Source organism: Schistocerca gregaria, chromosome 6, assembly GCF_023897955.1.
Source record: "Schistocerca gregaria isolate iqSchGreg1 chromosome 6, iqSchGreg1.2, whole genome shotgun sequence".
NCBI classification, from domain to species: domain Eukaryota; kingdom Metazoa; phylum Arthropoda; class Insecta; order Orthoptera; family Acrididae; genus Schistocerca; species Schistocerca gregaria.
Genome location: NC_064925.1, coordinates 283298248 through 283315551, shown reverse-complemented (window position 1 = coordinate 283315551; position 17304 = coordinate 283298248). Strand labels below are relative to the sequence as shown.

The 17304-nt window shown below is 43.5% G+C and overlaps 1 protein-coding gene across 14 annotated transcripts in view; it reads right to left on the bottom strand.

Annotated features, from left to right (window-relative positions):
• Positions 1-17304, bottom strand: part of LOC126278044 (mitochondrial ribonuclease P catalytic subunit) — a 183368-nt gene that overhangs the window by 119841 nt on the left and 46223 nt on the right. For all 14 annotated transcript variants that reach the window (XR_007550639.1, XR_007550638.1, XR_007550640.1 and 11 more), the window contains exon 3: positions 4498-4686. Coding sequence is in view for 8 of the 14 variants with exons in the window: in XM_049977809.1 (XP_049833766.1) it covers positions 4498-4686 (189 nt within the window). In the remaining 6 variants the exon portion in view is untranslated. The remainder of the gene's footprint in view (positions 1-4497; positions 4687-17304) is intronic.

Here is a 17304-nt window from a genome sequence, read left to right as displayed (position 1 = left end):
AATGAGAACATCACCAAGAAATCTGACCCACAGAGGTTTTACAATATTGCACTGCCTGTTTTAGGGGTTGACTGATAGGAAGAACTCCTCCAGATGTCCCTTACATAAATTGGCACAGGATGGTGTCATGTGATTACCATTGCAGTAACACAGATTTATTTGTAGATCTGGCCTTCAAAAGTGAAATAACTGTAGGTCAGGATGTGGTTGGCTAAGAGGATTAGGAAAGGTTTGATATCAGGAGAGTGCTGGGAAAGGTAATTTACATGGCCGCAAGCCCGTGGACATGGAGGATGTTGTTGTACAAAGAAGTTTCATCCACAATACCCAACAAGGAGGCTGGTGCTAATGGGACAGGAAATGTGGAAAGGTGGTGAAATGAGAGATGTTTCAAATGCAGGCTGGGGGGTTATAGACAAAGTTTGGATGTGTTGGTCAACAAAGGCAGAGGTTAGTTCTGTGGGGGTGTAGCACCCAGTTACAATGGCACAACCAATATGGAGACCTTGGTGTTGAGTTTGAGGAGTAGGTAAAAAGTAAGAGTGTGTAAAGGTTCCTGGTGTGAGGAAGGAAAGAGATTCAGGTGTCACATTTTGGGATGTATCTAAGGCCTTAAGGAGCCTGCTAGAAGTCATGTTGGACTTATCGGATGGGATAATGGTTGTAAGATTTGTATGAAGAGGTGTCAAAAGTTGGCAGAGACCCTCAGCTACAGCCATTGTGATCCATGGCCATTGTGACAGAGTCTGTCTTTGGGACGGATGATAAGATCTAGATTGGTTTTCAGGTAACGGATAGGTGTGTGTTCAATAGGATTGATGTTGGACTCTGTGTGGGGGGGATTTAGGAAAGGAAGGTGAGAGCAGGTTAGAAGTGAGGAATTCCTGAAGGATTATTAGGGGACGACTGAGTGGAATGGGAGGAGGATCTTGGTTGGATAGATGTTGAAACTGTTTTAAACAAGGTTCTACTGGAGGGGGTCTGTTGATTATTGTCAGTGGGATGTGTGACAAAGAAATGTTTTCTTTGCAGAGAACAGAAAAGGTATGTTTCCTTTGTAGAGAAAAAGTAAAAGAAAGAAGGATCCATAAAATTTCAGCAGCATGTCCGAACTTGGGTTTTAGGCTAAAGGTGAGGCTTTCAGAGAGTTAGACTTCCTATGGAGTCAGAGTTTTGACAAAGAAGTTGACTGCAGTGTTACGGGACAGAACGTCATGAGCAGTGTACTTCATGGAGAATTGAGAAAGCTTTTGTTGATATGGTAGCTACAATATGTCAGCCAGGCATGATCGGGGAGCTACGAGGAGTTAATGGGGTCGGGCGGGGAGAGGGGTGGGAGTTGGAGCAGAATGAAAGGCTCTTTCTTGCCTATAAGTAACACTACATGGACAAAGGAAAGGAGTATCTGGGACAGTTTCCTTAGATGGTGCTGGGAATACAGTTCTAACTGTTGACGGGCACGAGTTTCTATTGCAGTGACAGCATTTAAGAAGTAATAGTCAAAAAGTACAAGGATTCTGCAGTAGGAGTAGAGGCTGTCAAGTACATTTTTAGCTTAAATTGTGTGATTATGAGGGACTAGACTGGGCTGATGGAAGACTGATGGACTGATGGAAAAGATGAAGATTTTTGGGGTAGAATTGATGAGAGGCCGAGATGCCAATTTTATAATAAGCACTTCGGGAGGGGTACCACGTGCCAGACAAAATTTCAGAAAAAAGATGTTGTTCGCAGTTTTTCTAGTGGAAAGGAAAGTTTCCCGAACTGGTGGAAGTAGAATGGGAAGGGATTCATGTCTCCCTCATTGGGAGACAAAAGGAGTGATTAAGAGATAGTTAAAAATGTTGAAAACATAAGATGGTGAAAATTTATGGCCAAAGCCTTATAACGAAAATACATGATATATACTCCATAGAGAGCTATGTGGGAAATTGAAAGGAAGATCAGAAAATGTTTTAAAAAAGCAGGAAGTAGTAGACACACTCATACATGGATATGGTCAATCACAAATTGATACGTGCGACATCAAATATATATGTGCAGTCATTGTAATGTAACAGACTACTGAAACTATCGATACCATCGGTTGGCGAGCTGTGTGGTGCCATGAATCGACATGAAAGAACAATTATATTAATATAAAATAACAGTGAACTTAAACTGAAATATTAGCATTTTATTATAAAAACTAACCATTTACAGGACAATTGTATTATGTATTGCTGCAGAACTATTTGAGAACTCTATTCAGTTTTCGTACTGTTTTCATAAGTGTATATGTGTGATGTATAAAATATTTATGCTCAATTCATGTTGGCAAACCTTGTACTTTGTAAGGTCTTTGATTTTTAATGCAGAAACAGTTTCTGCCAAGTGAGGCTAAGAGTGAGTCGCGTTTTGGTGAGTCTACAAGACAGTGAGTCTTGAGAAGTTGTGAGAAACTGATGATGTTGGAAAAGCTTATATTGGTGAACTACTGATTGTTATGAAGATGATATTACGAAAATAAATAATACGGAAAGCTTTAAACAGTGTCAGTTCTTACGTAGCATATTACAAACCCAAGGACCCATTGTAGTAACAATTACAGCAAATTCAGAAGTTAACAATAGATAATGAGCAAGCAACAATGAGTATTCAAAATAAGGTAATTAAATTATTTTGTGTTTGTACTGTGAAGTTACCTTCTCTTGTGAAACATGGACGATAAATAGTTTGGACAAGAAGAGAATAGAAGCTTTCTAAATGTGGTGCTACAGAAGAATGCTGAAGATTAGATGGGTAGGTCACATAACTAATGAGGAGGGAGAAGAGGAGTTTGTGGCACAACTTGACTGGAAGAAGGGATCAGTTGGTAGGACATGTTCTGAGGCATCAAGGGATCACCAATTTAGTATTGGAGGGCAGCATGGAGAGTAAAAATCGTAGAGGGAGACCAAGAGATGAATACATTACGCAGATTCAGAAGGATGCAGGCTGCAGTACGTACTGGAAGATGAAGAGGCATGCACAGGATAGAGTAGCATGGAGAGCTGCATCAAACCAGTCTCAGGACTGAAGACCACAACAACAACATGCTTTGTTAATAGAGTGAACAGACTGACGGGGACTTGTGGTCCACAATTGAAACCAGAAAGACCACACAGGTTTTTAAACGCATGTCATTAAATAATTGATGATATTTCATATTTGTTCCCCAGACGAGAGAGAGAACATTACAACATACAATCTGGTGGTAAATAAGCACGTACAATCACCTAAGAGTCAAGAAGTTCGGCAGCCCAAGTCACTAGTGTAGAATATATTAAAAACAGCAATGCAATTACATGTTCAAAAAGGGCCCATCGTCGTATGTGCAGGGAGCTGTACTAGAGCACTTGCTGCATGGTGAGCCATTACAACAGCATTCTTGAATGGTATACGACAATTTGTTTTTACCACAAATCATCAATGAAAGCAGAAAAAAACAAAAAATCACATTATTGTTTGTCAGCGGACACAGCTTGCCAAATAACTGATTATTTGACAGAGAAAAATATCAAATTAATGTACCATTTCCTGTATTCATCTGTTTTTTCAGCTGACAGATTCTTTGTTTTTCTTTATGTCAAACAAAAAACAAGTAAACAATGAGTTTCACCTCTTCAGGAGGTACTAAAATTTTTCCAAAACAAAATTTTTGTTGTGTCAACATCAGAGTGATCAGCCCACATTCTACTACCTCAGTTGTAGTACTCTTTCACTTAGATTTAAGGTTAGTAACCTACCACAATTTTTAATCAGTAGGTACAACATTTAGAGTCCTTCATAATCTCATAATCATGTTTTTACTACAATTCTTATGTGAAGCTTATAGACCTGTGTGTGTGTGTGTGTGTGTGTGTGTGTGTGTGTGTGTGTGTGTGTGTGTGTGTGTGTGCATACACGTATGTGTGCATACACACACTCCTCCCACTTCTGTTGAAATGAACATACCACTGTTTCACGACTTGATCCCAATACAATATATTATAGCACTTTGGACACCAGCCTATAAGAATGTAGTAAGAGAGTATGGGAGGTGGGAAGATAATTTTCTTCAAGTCACTTGTCCATTTTTAATGTTTCTCATATTACCCTCCCTTGCAAGTGTTCAGTCAATCATAAATGAGCACCTATAGAATCTGGATGTGTGGCTGGGGGGTGGGGAGAGGAGTGATGGGTCCAAGAATCTAAAATAAATCGTCCTTTTTCATGTAATGAATTCTTCAGCTTACAGACACATTATGCCACAAGAACTACAAGAATGTAATACTACATGGCTAAATGAGAGGTTCGGTGGAATCACAGGAAACTACATTTAGAAGTGTATCAGAATTCTGTAAGGGATAAAAGCTGTGTACCCCAGAGTCTAGAGGGGCAAGTCCCCCCCTTGCACCTCATGCGGATGCCTAAGCAGTCATGTTCATTTACAAATTATATTTTACATATTGCAGAATAAAATGGTGGATCACTTACCTTAATCATATCCAGTAGTTCAAAAGCATCTTGCCACCTCGAAGTACGTGAAAGTGCCATTGCAGCACTTTCAGATGTAGTAGCATCTAACAGAGGATACTGTTTTCTCAAGTTGTCATATCGTGACAACAGTTCCTTTTCTTCATAACTTCCTCCACAAGCATGCCAAAGCTTGAAGAAAGCACTTAACTGCAACACGAATATTTGAAAAAGATCTGACAGAAGGAATTTATAATTTTATAATCATGTTGTTCTCAGTATGATGTATTGATGACTTGATTTAGATGATAATGCAGGAGAATACAAATACCATTGCCAGTACCTGTTTTCAAATCTGAACATTTTTAATGTGTCACAAATTGCTTTGGTGCCTGTGTACAGGTTTACAATTGGATTTTATAGTTCATCCACTTTAGCTTTTCACCACTACAACCCATACAGCATTAAGTATGAAAGAAAACATCTATGGCTTCAGCTGTTATGGATATTAGAAACAGATGAAATATCCCTTTACAGTTGTGATCGATGCCTATTGAACTGATCCTTCATTTTGAGGTTGCAGTTGCATTTTAAATATTTTGCCATAAATATCATTTTTATGCTTATCCATATATCATCATATAAAATACAAACACTGTTGAAAAGCTAAAATGTGTAAAATTAAGTATTAAGTGAAAGCTGTAGAGGTTTCCTTCAGCTCCCTACATAATACTCCTATATGGAACTTGAAGACAAGTTAAGACAAATTATAGCAGACAAATTACTGCCATCATTCTTTCTGTGCTGCACATGTAATTGAAACAAGAAAAAACCCTAACATATGGCGCCTCATTAAGCACTCTCTGCCTTCACTTCACAGTGGTTTGCAGAGTATGTATGCACATGTAGATGTAGAAAGTGCACCTGTAGAAGTTTCATCATCATCATCATCATCATCATCATCATCATCATCATCATGTTATTATGGCAAAAAATTTAAGCAGACAAATGACAAAAATTAATTGTTCGACTTGTAAATCATATGACTGTGGGATATATGAAGTGTATTACAAAACTAAGGCCTAATGTCCAATATTTTACTGATGGTAGGCCTAAATGAAATTTCATGCATGCAGCTCTGTCCACCAACTCTTTAGGAAACTGCTGCAGCATTGGTTTGATTCAGTAGTTTTTTGGCAGTCTGTGAGAGCAGATCGCAATGGCTGAGACAATCGTAGATCCCAAAATTTGCGAAGTGCATGAAGGGATTGATTTTTGCTGGCACAAAGATCTGAAATCCATTGAGAATTATGCCTAGTGTATGGACCTGAAATAATGAGTGACGAACAAATTTCAAAGTGCTGTCGAAAATTTTAAAATGGGCACACAAATGTTCAAAATGTACAGCAGACTAGCAGGACCTCTATTTCGATCAATGACATCATTGATCAAGTGAACCAAAAACTTTGAAGCGATTGGTGATTGATGATTAGTGATCTAGCTAATGAATTCCAAAATGTTGCTTGAACCTCAGTTTACAGGACTGTCACTGTACAGCTTAGATACCACAAACTGTGTACAAGGTGTGTTCCAATAATACTCAGTGATCAGCAAAAAGAGCAAAGAATGCATACTGCACAATAGTTTTCAGAGTGCTATAGACAAATGAAGATAATTTGTTTCCGCACATTCTTACGGTTGACAAGATACGGGTATCATACATCAATGCAGAATCAAAACAACAGTCAATGCAGTGGGACCATTCAAGTTCACCCAAACCACAAAAGTTTAAGCAATATCCGCTATCCAATCAAAAAATGATGGCTACCATTTTTTTGTATAAAAAGGACATCGTTCTGGCTGATTTTAAGGAACATTGGCCAACAATTACAGCTGACATGCACTGATGAGCCAAAACATTTTGACCACCTGTCTAATAGTGTTGTGTTCTACTTTTGAAATACAGTAAAACAGAGAGTCTGCTTGGCATGGATTCTACAAGTCCTTGACAGTATTCCAGAAGTATGTAGTATCAGGTGTCTATGCAAGAGTCAAGCTATTTCCGCGAGTTACGGGATGGTGGTTTACGCACACGCAGCTGGCACCCGATATATGTTCCATAGGTACAGATCAGGCATATTTTCTGCCCAAGACATAAGTAAAACTTCAGTATAATGGCCCCTCAAACCACTGCAGCATGATTCTGACCTTGCAATATGGAGAGTTATCTTGACGAAAGATGTCATTACTATAGAGACACACTTCAAGTACGAAGCAATGCAGGTGGTCTGCAATAATGTTCATTTAGTACACTGCTGTCATGATGTCTTCAATTACCACAACAGATCCCATGGAAGCCCAAATCAGTGTACCCCATAACATAATTCTGCCCTCACCAGCCAGCATCTGTGGCATGGTGCATGATTTGTGCAGCCATTTGCCTGGATAAAACATATAAGGACCCAATCATTGATCTGGTGTAACAAGAAATGCGATTCATTTGATAGAAAAAACAAGGTGAAAACTCAGTGATGTTGTGCCCACTGCAATCATAACTGATGATGTTGTTGGGTCTTCGTAGAAACACTGGGGTTTGTGTGATGTGGAGCTCCAAGTTCAACAATGGCTTTTGAACGATGTGCTCCAGAACACTTGGGCCTATACCAGCATTGTACTCTGTCATCAAATCTGCCTATCCTGGATTACACAGTGGGGGATCCTCCAACATTTACGTTTTGTGAAGAGATGTAATTGTCCAATACTATATGGCCTACTCGTTATTTCACCATCCTTTAACTGCTTCCCATAGGTGCTCATGACAGTAGTATGCCAACAGACAACCAGCTTCACTATATCAGAGATTCTCATTTCCAGCTGCAGTGCTACGACAATGTGCCCTTTATGAAGACTGCTTATATCAGTGGATTTCCACCTTTTTGGCCCATATCTTAGCTATAATGACTGGCCATTCATCTCTCTTTAGATTATGTTGTTTCCTTACTGTGTTACATGTCTACACATTTTTGCATTTGAAAAAGTGCCAGTTTGGGCAACAATTTCAACAATCAACTCAAGACTGTCATTATCAAATGGTTCAATTGCCAGATGGCCAACTTCGATGCAGAGTGGTTAAAGAAGCTAGTGCAACAGCACAGAAAGTGTACAGATGTGAACAGCAATTATGTGGAAAAGTAAAGCAGATATGTAATCAAATATTACTGTCAATAAAAACCTCTTCTCATGAGCTTACTTTTTTTATGGCCAAATGGACTTTAGTTTTAAAATAAGGCTTGTATATGGGATCCAAAAATATATCATTATGCATTAAAAAGTTAAACATTTAAACAGTATTATTATTGTTAGGTGTTTTTACATAACATCAACAGATTTTACGGGAAATAATCAACTTTTGTGATGAGCATATACTTAGCGGCACACAGTATATAATGTATCATAAAAAGAGCAAGCTACGGAAAAACCTTAAGAAAGTTTGAAACTTCTTACAGAACTGGAACTGTCACATCCATATTATCCAGGATTCCACTCCCACTAAAATACCTTTTCCAGATGATAAAGGAAATGGAGAAAAATTATCAGTTTCTCACCAAATACCATCATCATGTAACCTGAGTCAATGAAGCACAGCTGCATAGTCTACTTCTCATATATGCATTACCTCTACTTCTAATTTTCAGGATGGTGCAAGCTTTGTTTCCAGTCACAGCATTTCCTTTCAGATGTTTCATGTGCTTTCACGCAGGACCAAGAGTAGTCACCAGAGACCTTTACGAGTGGTCCTTTTGGATTTGGCAACTAGTTTAATTCAGAATCCCATGTTTCACTGATGATGTAACTCTTTGATGACTTCTGTTTTATGGGATTTAAGCTACGGACTGACACTGGATGCAAAATGAAGTTTAACACCTGGCTTATGGAAAACAAGAACAATGTCACCAGGGAAATGTAGATAAATCAACAGTAGCACTGGTCTCAGGAAACCATTGTACTCATTGCTCCATTGCTATGGTTTTATACATTTTTATTGTTTTTCTGGAAAAAATTTGCCAGTACTCACAAAGAATATTAACAAATCCTCTGATGTACATTCATCATTTCTATATACTTTTGCTGTCAACTGCAGAAAAATTACATTGGAGTCACCATGAATCTACATATTTATCAGACTTCAGCTGAGTGAGAGGAGACCTTACAATCTTCATGAACAGCAATGCAGATGTTGTCTGTACAAGCACAGATGAGTTGTTTCTGGTACCAACATATGAAACAAAACAGTGTGCCGGGTTAAGGGGTCGGGGGGGGGGGGGGGGGGGGGGGAGGGGGGAAACCAACCTCAAAACTCACTACAAGCTCTACAATACATTTTGACATGACTCGGTCAACTGAGGCTGTGGACTAATAATGTCATGAATCAATCACTGCATGGATATTTATAAACAGTTTGGCTTGCTAAGTTTGTTTAAGTTTGAAACATCTATCCAATTTTTTACGGCCTCTGGTGAAGTCTCCAGCTTTATGAGGTGCAATTTTTGGCGCTGAAACATGCCTTGGACCGTAGGCTAATGACCATAAAACAAAAAATCAAATACATAAATTCTGGCTGTGAAAAACTCCAATGTATGGCTTACCTCACATCTCAGTAGGTTGGTTGGTTTGTGGGAGCTGAAGGTACCAGACTACAAAGGCCATTGGTCCCTTTTTCCACGATCATGAAAACCCACAAGGAATAAAAATAAGCAACGGAGAGAACAAGGGAAGAGACAGACAAAGACCAGAAATCAAGGAATTAAAAGCACACAGATTTGTACAGTGGTTGGCTGACCATAGAAACAAAAAAGGAAAAACCAACCAACAAGAAGCACTAAAAACCCCAACCTAAAACCACAGGTCAAAGGTCAGATGCAACACAAAAAAGGGACAAACCATCAGATTTGGCGATAAAAGGCCCCTGCTCGAATAAAACTCAAAACTAAGCCTGTCATTGAAGCGTCAGCCATTAAAAGAGCATGGAGCATATCAGGCAGCGCAATCGTCAGTCTGGGCACAGTTAAAAGCAGACAGTCAAACAAGATGTGGACCATTGTCAACGCCGCGGGGGATTAGCTGAGCGGTCTAGGGCGCTGCAGTCGTGGACTGTGCAGCTGGTCCCGGCAGAGGTTCGAGTCCTCCCTCGGGCATGAGTGTGTGTGTTCATCCTTAGGATAATTTAGGTTAAGTAGTGTGTTTTCTTAGGGACTGATGACTATAGCAGTTAAGTCCCATAAGATTTCACACACACCACTGTCAACACTGACCCGCAGCGACATAGAGGTGGGTTCTCACGGTGGAATAAATAACCGTGTTTCAGCCAGGTGAGGCAAATGCATTGCCGGCAGAGAACAATGGAGTCCTTGTGAGAGGCTTGACTGGAGGAGCACCACACACCTGTAGTCCCCTTAATGACCCGAAGTTTGTTGGGTGAAGGCAGGGTGCGCCATTCATCACTCCAGGTACCAAGGACTTTCTGCCGCAATATGGACTGGAGACCACATTCTGAAGGGTCAGTCTGCAGGGCCTATTCACTGATAGCCCATCTGGCCACCCTGTCAACATGTTCATTACACGGGATGCCGACATAACCTCTTGTCCATACAAAACCAAAGAGCAGCTGCAACGGGCAAGAGTGGATGGACTCCTGGATAGCCATCACAAGATGAGAGCGAGGAATACACTGGGCGTTAGCTCATAAACTGCTCAGGGAGTCACTACAGATAATGAAGGGCTCACCTGAGCACAAGCGGATATACTCAAGGGCACAAGAGATGGCTACAAGCTCTGCAGTGAAAACATTGCAGCCATCCAGCAATGATCTTTGTTCAGATTGTGCCCCAAGAGTAAGGGCATTACCCCCTCAACCAGAGCCAGGAAACATGGCAAAGATGGAAAGAAAGCGTCAGCAGAGGTCCTCAGGAGAGACTGAGTCTTTCGGGCTTTGTGCTAAACCCAGCTGAAGGCATGGGCAGGGCATACACAACAGGCATGTACACATATGGGCCTGGAAAATAGGTGGGAGAGGGGATAGCTCAAGCCCAGAGAGAGAGACTGGACACGAACCATTATCGGACACCCTGACTGGGGCTGCCGTTTGGAAAGATGGACGACCATGTTAGGGAACACGAGACGGTAATTGGGATGCCCAGGCAAGCTACAAATATGCACAGCATAAGCGACCAGCAGTGATTGGTGCCGGATCTGCAAAGGAAGGGACACCAGCCTCCACAAGTAGGTTGTCGACAGGGCTCGTGCGGAAAGCTCCAGTTGTGAGACGGATCCCGCAGTGAAGGATAGGGTCAGGCAATCGCAATGCTTAAGGCAGTGCCGAGCCACAAACCAGGATCACATAATTGAGAGGGGACAATCAACGCATGATACAGTTGGAGAAGGTTAGACCGATCAGCGCCCCAGCTAGTGTGACTCAAGCAACGAAGAGCGTTAAGATGGTGCCAGCAAGTTTAAGCTGCTGAAGATAAGGGAGCCAAGTCAACCGGGCATCAAAAAGCATGCCCAAAAACTGATGCGTCTCCACCATGGCAAGAGGTTCACTGTCTAGATAAAGCCGTGGGTCAGGGTGAACGCCGGCACAAATGCATGACACAGGTCTTGGGCCAAGAACTGGAAGCCGTGGGTGATGGCCCAAGACTGCAATCTGCAGATAGCACCCTGTAGCTGCCATTCAGCAACCACAGTGCCAGTGGAGCTACAGTACAGGCAAAAGTCATCAGCATACAAAGAAGACGATACGGACGTTCCCACAGTTGCAGCTAGCCTATTGATAGCAACTAAAAAGAGGCAGACACTCAAGACAGAGCCTTGCGGGACCCCATTCTCCTGGACTCGGGAGGAACTATGGCAGGGACCAACTTGCATGAGGAAGGAACAAAGCTACAGAAAATTTTGAATAAAATTGGAAGCGGGCCACAAAGACCCCACCCAAGAAGTGTGGTGAGGAAGTGATGCTGCCATGTTGTATCGTATAGCTTCCGCATGTCAAAAAAGACAGCAACGAGATGCTGACGGCGGACAAATGCTGTGCAGATGGCAGACTCCAGGCAGACCAGATTATCGGTGGCAGAGCAGCCCTTACAGAACCCACCCTGGGACGGAGGGAGAAGGCCCCAAGACTCAAGTAGCCAACTGAACCTCTAGCTCACCATGCATTTGAGCAACTAGCACGGAACACTGGTGAGGCTAATGGGATGGTAGCTGTCCACTTCCAGTGGGTTCTTCCCAGGTTTCAACACAAGGATGACAACGGTTTCCCGCCATTGTGATCGTAACTCACCCTCAACCCAGATATGGTTGAAAAGGTCTAGGAGGCTTTGCTGGCAGTCCACCGAGAGGTGTTTGAGCATCTGATAGTGGATGTAATCCAGCCCAGGAGCCATATCAGTGCACTTTGGAATTCCCACTCAATGAATGGAGCATTGTACAATTTGGGGTGGCACGTATGGAATGAAAGGTTCCAACGTTCCAACCACTCTTTCAAGGAGTGGAATGCCAGTGGGTAATTCGTAGAAGCAGAACTCTGAGCATATTGCTCCACTAAGAGTTCTGCAGTCGTGTCGGAGTCAGTACAGACTGCTCCATTCAGGGAAAGCCCAGGTACACTGATGAGGGTCCGATATCCATTGAGTCGCCTAATCTTGGCTCAAACTTGCAATGGAGAGGTACGGATGCCAATGGTGGAGACATACCTTTCCCAGCACTCCTGCTTCCGGTGGTGAATAAGGCGTCTGGCTCAGGCACAGAGCCACTTGAAGGCAATGACGTGGTCCTGTGATGGGTGCCGCTTATGCCACTGGAGGGCCCGCCTGCGATCTCTAATTGCCTCAGTGATCTCGGGTGACTACCAAGACACAGTCCTCCACTGAGAGGACTCGAAAGAACAGGGAATTTCAGATTCCGCTGTAGAAACGATACCGGTGGTTATCGTGTGAACCACCAAATCAATGGCGTCGGGAGCAAGAGGCTCAAGAGTGGCAACGGAGGCAAAAGAGTCCCAGTCAGCCTTATTCAAAGCCCATCTGAGGAGGTACCTAGAAGAGCGACACTGTGGCACTGACAGAAAGATCAGAGAGTGGTAGTAGGCCAGGGCTGCAGACCAAAAGGTCAATGGCCATGCGCCACACTGAAATGCATGAGGACACCATTATTTAAAAGAGAAAGGTCGAGCTGCAGAAAACACATGCTCACTGGCAGTGCCTCAGCCTGTTGCCACCAATCCACCCCACAGAGGGTTATGGGTGTTAAAGTTGCCCAGTAACAGAAAAGGCGGTGGTAGTTGGGCTATCAGCGCAGCCAATACATGCTGCAGGACATCGCCATCCGGTGGAAGATAGACACTGCAGACGGTAACAGCCTGTGATGTCCACAACCTAACAGCGACAGCCTCTAAAGGTGTTTGAAGAAACACACACGTTCACTGTAAAGAATGTTAAGGATGAAGGTACAGACCCCACCAGATACCCTCTCAGAAGATTCTTATAATAACCCCAATAGCCACGGAGGGTGGGGGTACACATCGCCAGAAACCACGTTTCCTGGAGAGCAATGCAGAAGGAAGGGTGAAGGGTGAAGGGTGAAGGCTGATAAGTTGTCGGAGCTCAGCAAGGTGGTGGGAAAAAACCGCCACTTTCCACTGGAGAATGATATTGTCCACTGCCGAAAAAGGTGTGAAGGGACCGAGGAGGCAGCTTATGCCACTGGATCATCTACCACCACCGAAGGAGAGCCTTAATCGAGAACTATTGCGCCTGAGGCAGAGGCAAGATTGAGGTCATTGGGGAATGCCAAAATCTGCATATCATCCTCAGACGCAGAGCTGGTAGTAACAGGTGGCACAGAGGCAACCTGAACCTATTCCTTCATACCCAGCTTCTTCTTCTTCTTCTTCCTCTTCTTCTTTCCCTCCTCCCCCTCCTCCTCCTCCTCATCCTCCTCCTCACACTGCTCCTTAGGAGCAACCTGGGAGGGAGTCTCAGAAGGAGGGTCAGGGACAGACGAAGAGTGGAGGATGCCTTAGAAGGTAGACTTCCAAGGGACCCTGTCCGCATGAGAGAAGCCGGAGGAGGCTGGCGTACCTCTGGCTGGGGAGCGGGGTCCGTCAACCTCATCAATTTCGGGGGTTGGTCTCCCAAAGGAGGTACCTTGGGACAACCACAAGAAACAGTGTTCCCCATCACAGACACGGGGGAAGAGTTGGGACAGCCCTGAGGGCCCACTGGAGGTTTAACAAATGCAGGGACAGCTGTCGCCAACAGGGGAAACGAAGTCGCAGTCACAGAAAATGAGGTAGTCATTGGAACAGGATGAAGTCGTTCGTATTTCATCTTTGCATCTTGATAGGTGAGCCTGTCCAGGGATTTTATCTCCATTATCCGCCGCTCCAATGGAGTAGAGGGCAGTTAGGCAAGCAAGGGGAGTGGTGCTTTTCGCAGTTCGACATAAGTGGGAGGAGGTACACACAGAGCGCGTGGGTGCAGTGGACGACCGCAATCCCTGCAGGTGGTGCTGGAGTTACAGCAAGATGACATTTGGCCAAACCTCCAGCACTTGAAGCACCCCATAGGAGGGACGTAAGGTTTCATATCGCAACGGCAAACCATCACCTTGACCTTTTCAGGTAATGAGACACCCTCAAAAGCCAAGATGAAGGCACCATTAACAACCCTATTATCTTTGCGACCACTACGCATGCGCCGGATGAAGTGTACATCCCGTCACTCCAAGTTGGCATGTAGCTCCTCATCCGACTGCAAAAGCAGGTCACGATGAAAAATAAGACCCTGGACCAAGTTGAGGCCGTTATGGGGAGTAATCGACACAGGGATATCACCCAGCTTGTCATAGGTGAGCAACACCCATGACTGGGCTGGGGAGGCCGCTTGGGTGAAAATCGCTCCACTCCGAATTTTAGACAAAGCCGCCACTTCCTCAAACCTATCCTCAAGGTGGTCTACGAATGATTGGAGTTTTGTTGCCTGAAAGGTCTCATCAGTATTGCTGCAAACTAGGTACCAAGGCGAATACGACGGCTCTCGAGACCTCTCGAGACCTGGTCACCCTACGGTCCTCCCAAGGTGTTGCCAGGGAGGGGAACAATCGGGAATCATACATCGCAGGATCAAAATCATTTCTGACATGCCGGCAGACTGCTGGGGCCAAGTGACCACCAGCTTGATTCGATTTAACCCATTTCACTGAGGGACACCCGCCCTGATGCCATCCACTCCAATCAGGGGCTCTCCCCACGGGCACCACCGAACCTCAGCAAGGTCCACGTGGCGGGATGGCCATTGCCAGGAATCCCAGTGCCACAGAAGGATGGGCACCTACTCCTTGGCATACATGGGGAGGTTTCAGCTCATCCATACTGTCTGCCCAATGTTTTTATTTCTGGTGACATTTATTCACAGTTGTAAATAATTCTCAGCCACACTCAAAGGGACTGTGTTTTATTGATCGATCAGTTGGCTGTCAGGCTCGTCATCGCAAATGTGTCAGCTACATCTGAAATGACAAGAGCCAAATTTAGCCATTTTCCAGATGATTTTGCTGATCATTGCCGTTTCTTAACAGACATATTTGCATTTTCAATTCACTATTATGAAATTATTTTCACCGATTTTGGGATGTTAAGAAAAATTTCGTACTTCTGGGTTGAAAAACCTGGTGGAGGCAAATGGACATTACTCTATTACAGAAACAGACATGAACAGTGGTATCAGTTGTAAACTGTCAATTAGCTTTTGCAATTCCAGATGTAGCTGACAAATATGAAACAACGAATATGTCTGTCAACTGACCGACCACCATGTCACAGAACCCTTTGGGGAAGGTTTAGGATTATTTAAAACTGCGAATAAATGTGAGCAGAAATACATACATAGGGCAGACAACATCAGTTTAGGTTCCAAAGAAATATATGAACATGCAACAACACTGACTGGACTACAGTCCTTGAAATTCTGAGGGCAGCAAGGATATGGAACAGGGTAGGATAAGTTATCATAACTTGTACAGAAACCAGACTGCAGTTATAAGAGTCAAAGAACATGAAAGGGAAGAAGTAGCTGAGAAGTAAGACAAGGTGGTAGCTTATACTCAATGTTATTCATCTACATCTACATGACTACTCTGCAATTCACATTTAAGTGCTTGGCAGAGGGTTCATCGAACCACAATCATACTATCTCTCTACTATTCCACTCCCGAACAGCGAGCGGGAAAAACGAACACCTAAACCTTTCTGTTCGAGCTCTGATTTCTCTTATTTTATTTTGATGAACATTCCTTCCTATGTAGGTTGGGCTCAACAAAATATTTTCGCATTCGGAAGAGAAAGTTGGTGACTGAAATTTCGTAAAAAGCTCTCGCCGCGACGAAAAACGTCTATGCTGTAATGACTTCCATCCCAACTCGTGTATCATATCTGCCACACACTCTCCCCTATAAAGCGATAATACAAAACGAGCTGCCCTTCTTTGCACCCTCTCGATGTCCTCCGTCAATCCCACCTGGTAAGGATCCCACACCGCGCAGCAATATTCTAACAGAGGACGAACGAGTGTAGTGTAAGCTGTCTCTTTAGTGGACTTGTTGCATCTTCTAAGTGTCCTGCCAATGAAACGCAACCTTTGGCTCGCCTTCCCGACAATATTATCTATGTGGTCCTTCCAACTGAAGTTGTTCGTAATTTTAACACCCAGGTACTTAGTTGAATTGACAGCCTTGAGAATTGTACTATTTATCGAGTAATCGAATTCCAACGGATTTCTTTTGGAACTCATGTGGATCATCTCACACTTTTCGTTATTTAGCGTCAACTGCCACCTGACACACCATACAGCAATCTTTTCTAAATCGCTTTGCAGCTGATACTGGTCTTCGGATGACCTTACTAGACGGTAAATTACAGCATCATCTGCGAACAACCTAAGAGAACTGCTCAGATTGTCACCCAGGTCACTTATATAGATCAGGAACAGTAGAGGTCCCAGGACGCTTCCCTGGGGAACACCTGATATCACTTCAGTTTTACTCGATGATTTGCCGTCTATTACTACGAACTGCGACCTTCCTGACAGGAAATCACGAATCCAGTCGCACAACTGAGACGATACCCCATAGCTCCGCAGCTTGATTAGAAGTCGCTTGTGAGGAACGGTGTCAAAAGCTTTCCGGAAATCTAGAAATACGGAATCAACTTGAGATCCCCTGCCGATAGCGGCCATTACTTCGTGCGAATAAAGAGCTAGCTGCGTTGCACAAGAGCGATGTTTTCTGAAGCCATGCTGATTACGTGTCAATAAATCATTCCCTTCAAGGTGATTCATAATGTTTGAATACAGTATATGCTCCAAAACCCTACTGCAAACCGACGTCAATGATATAGGTCTGTAGTTAAATGGATTACTCCTACTACCCTTCTTGAACACTGGTGCGACCTGCACAATTTTCCAATCTGTAGGTACAGATCTATCGGTGAGCGAGCGGTTGTATATGAGTGCTAAGTAGGGAGCTATAGTATCAGCGTAATCTGAAAGGAACCTAATCGGTATACAATCTGGACCTGAAGACTTGCCCGTATCAAGCGATTTGAGTTGCTTCGCAACCCCTAAGGTATCTACTTCTAAGAAACTCATGCTAGCAGATGTTCGTGTTTCAAATTCTGGAATATTCCATTCGTCTTCCCTGGTGAAGGAATTTCGGAAAACTGCGTTCAATAACTCCGCTTTAGCGGCACAGTCGTCGATAACAGTACCATCGGCA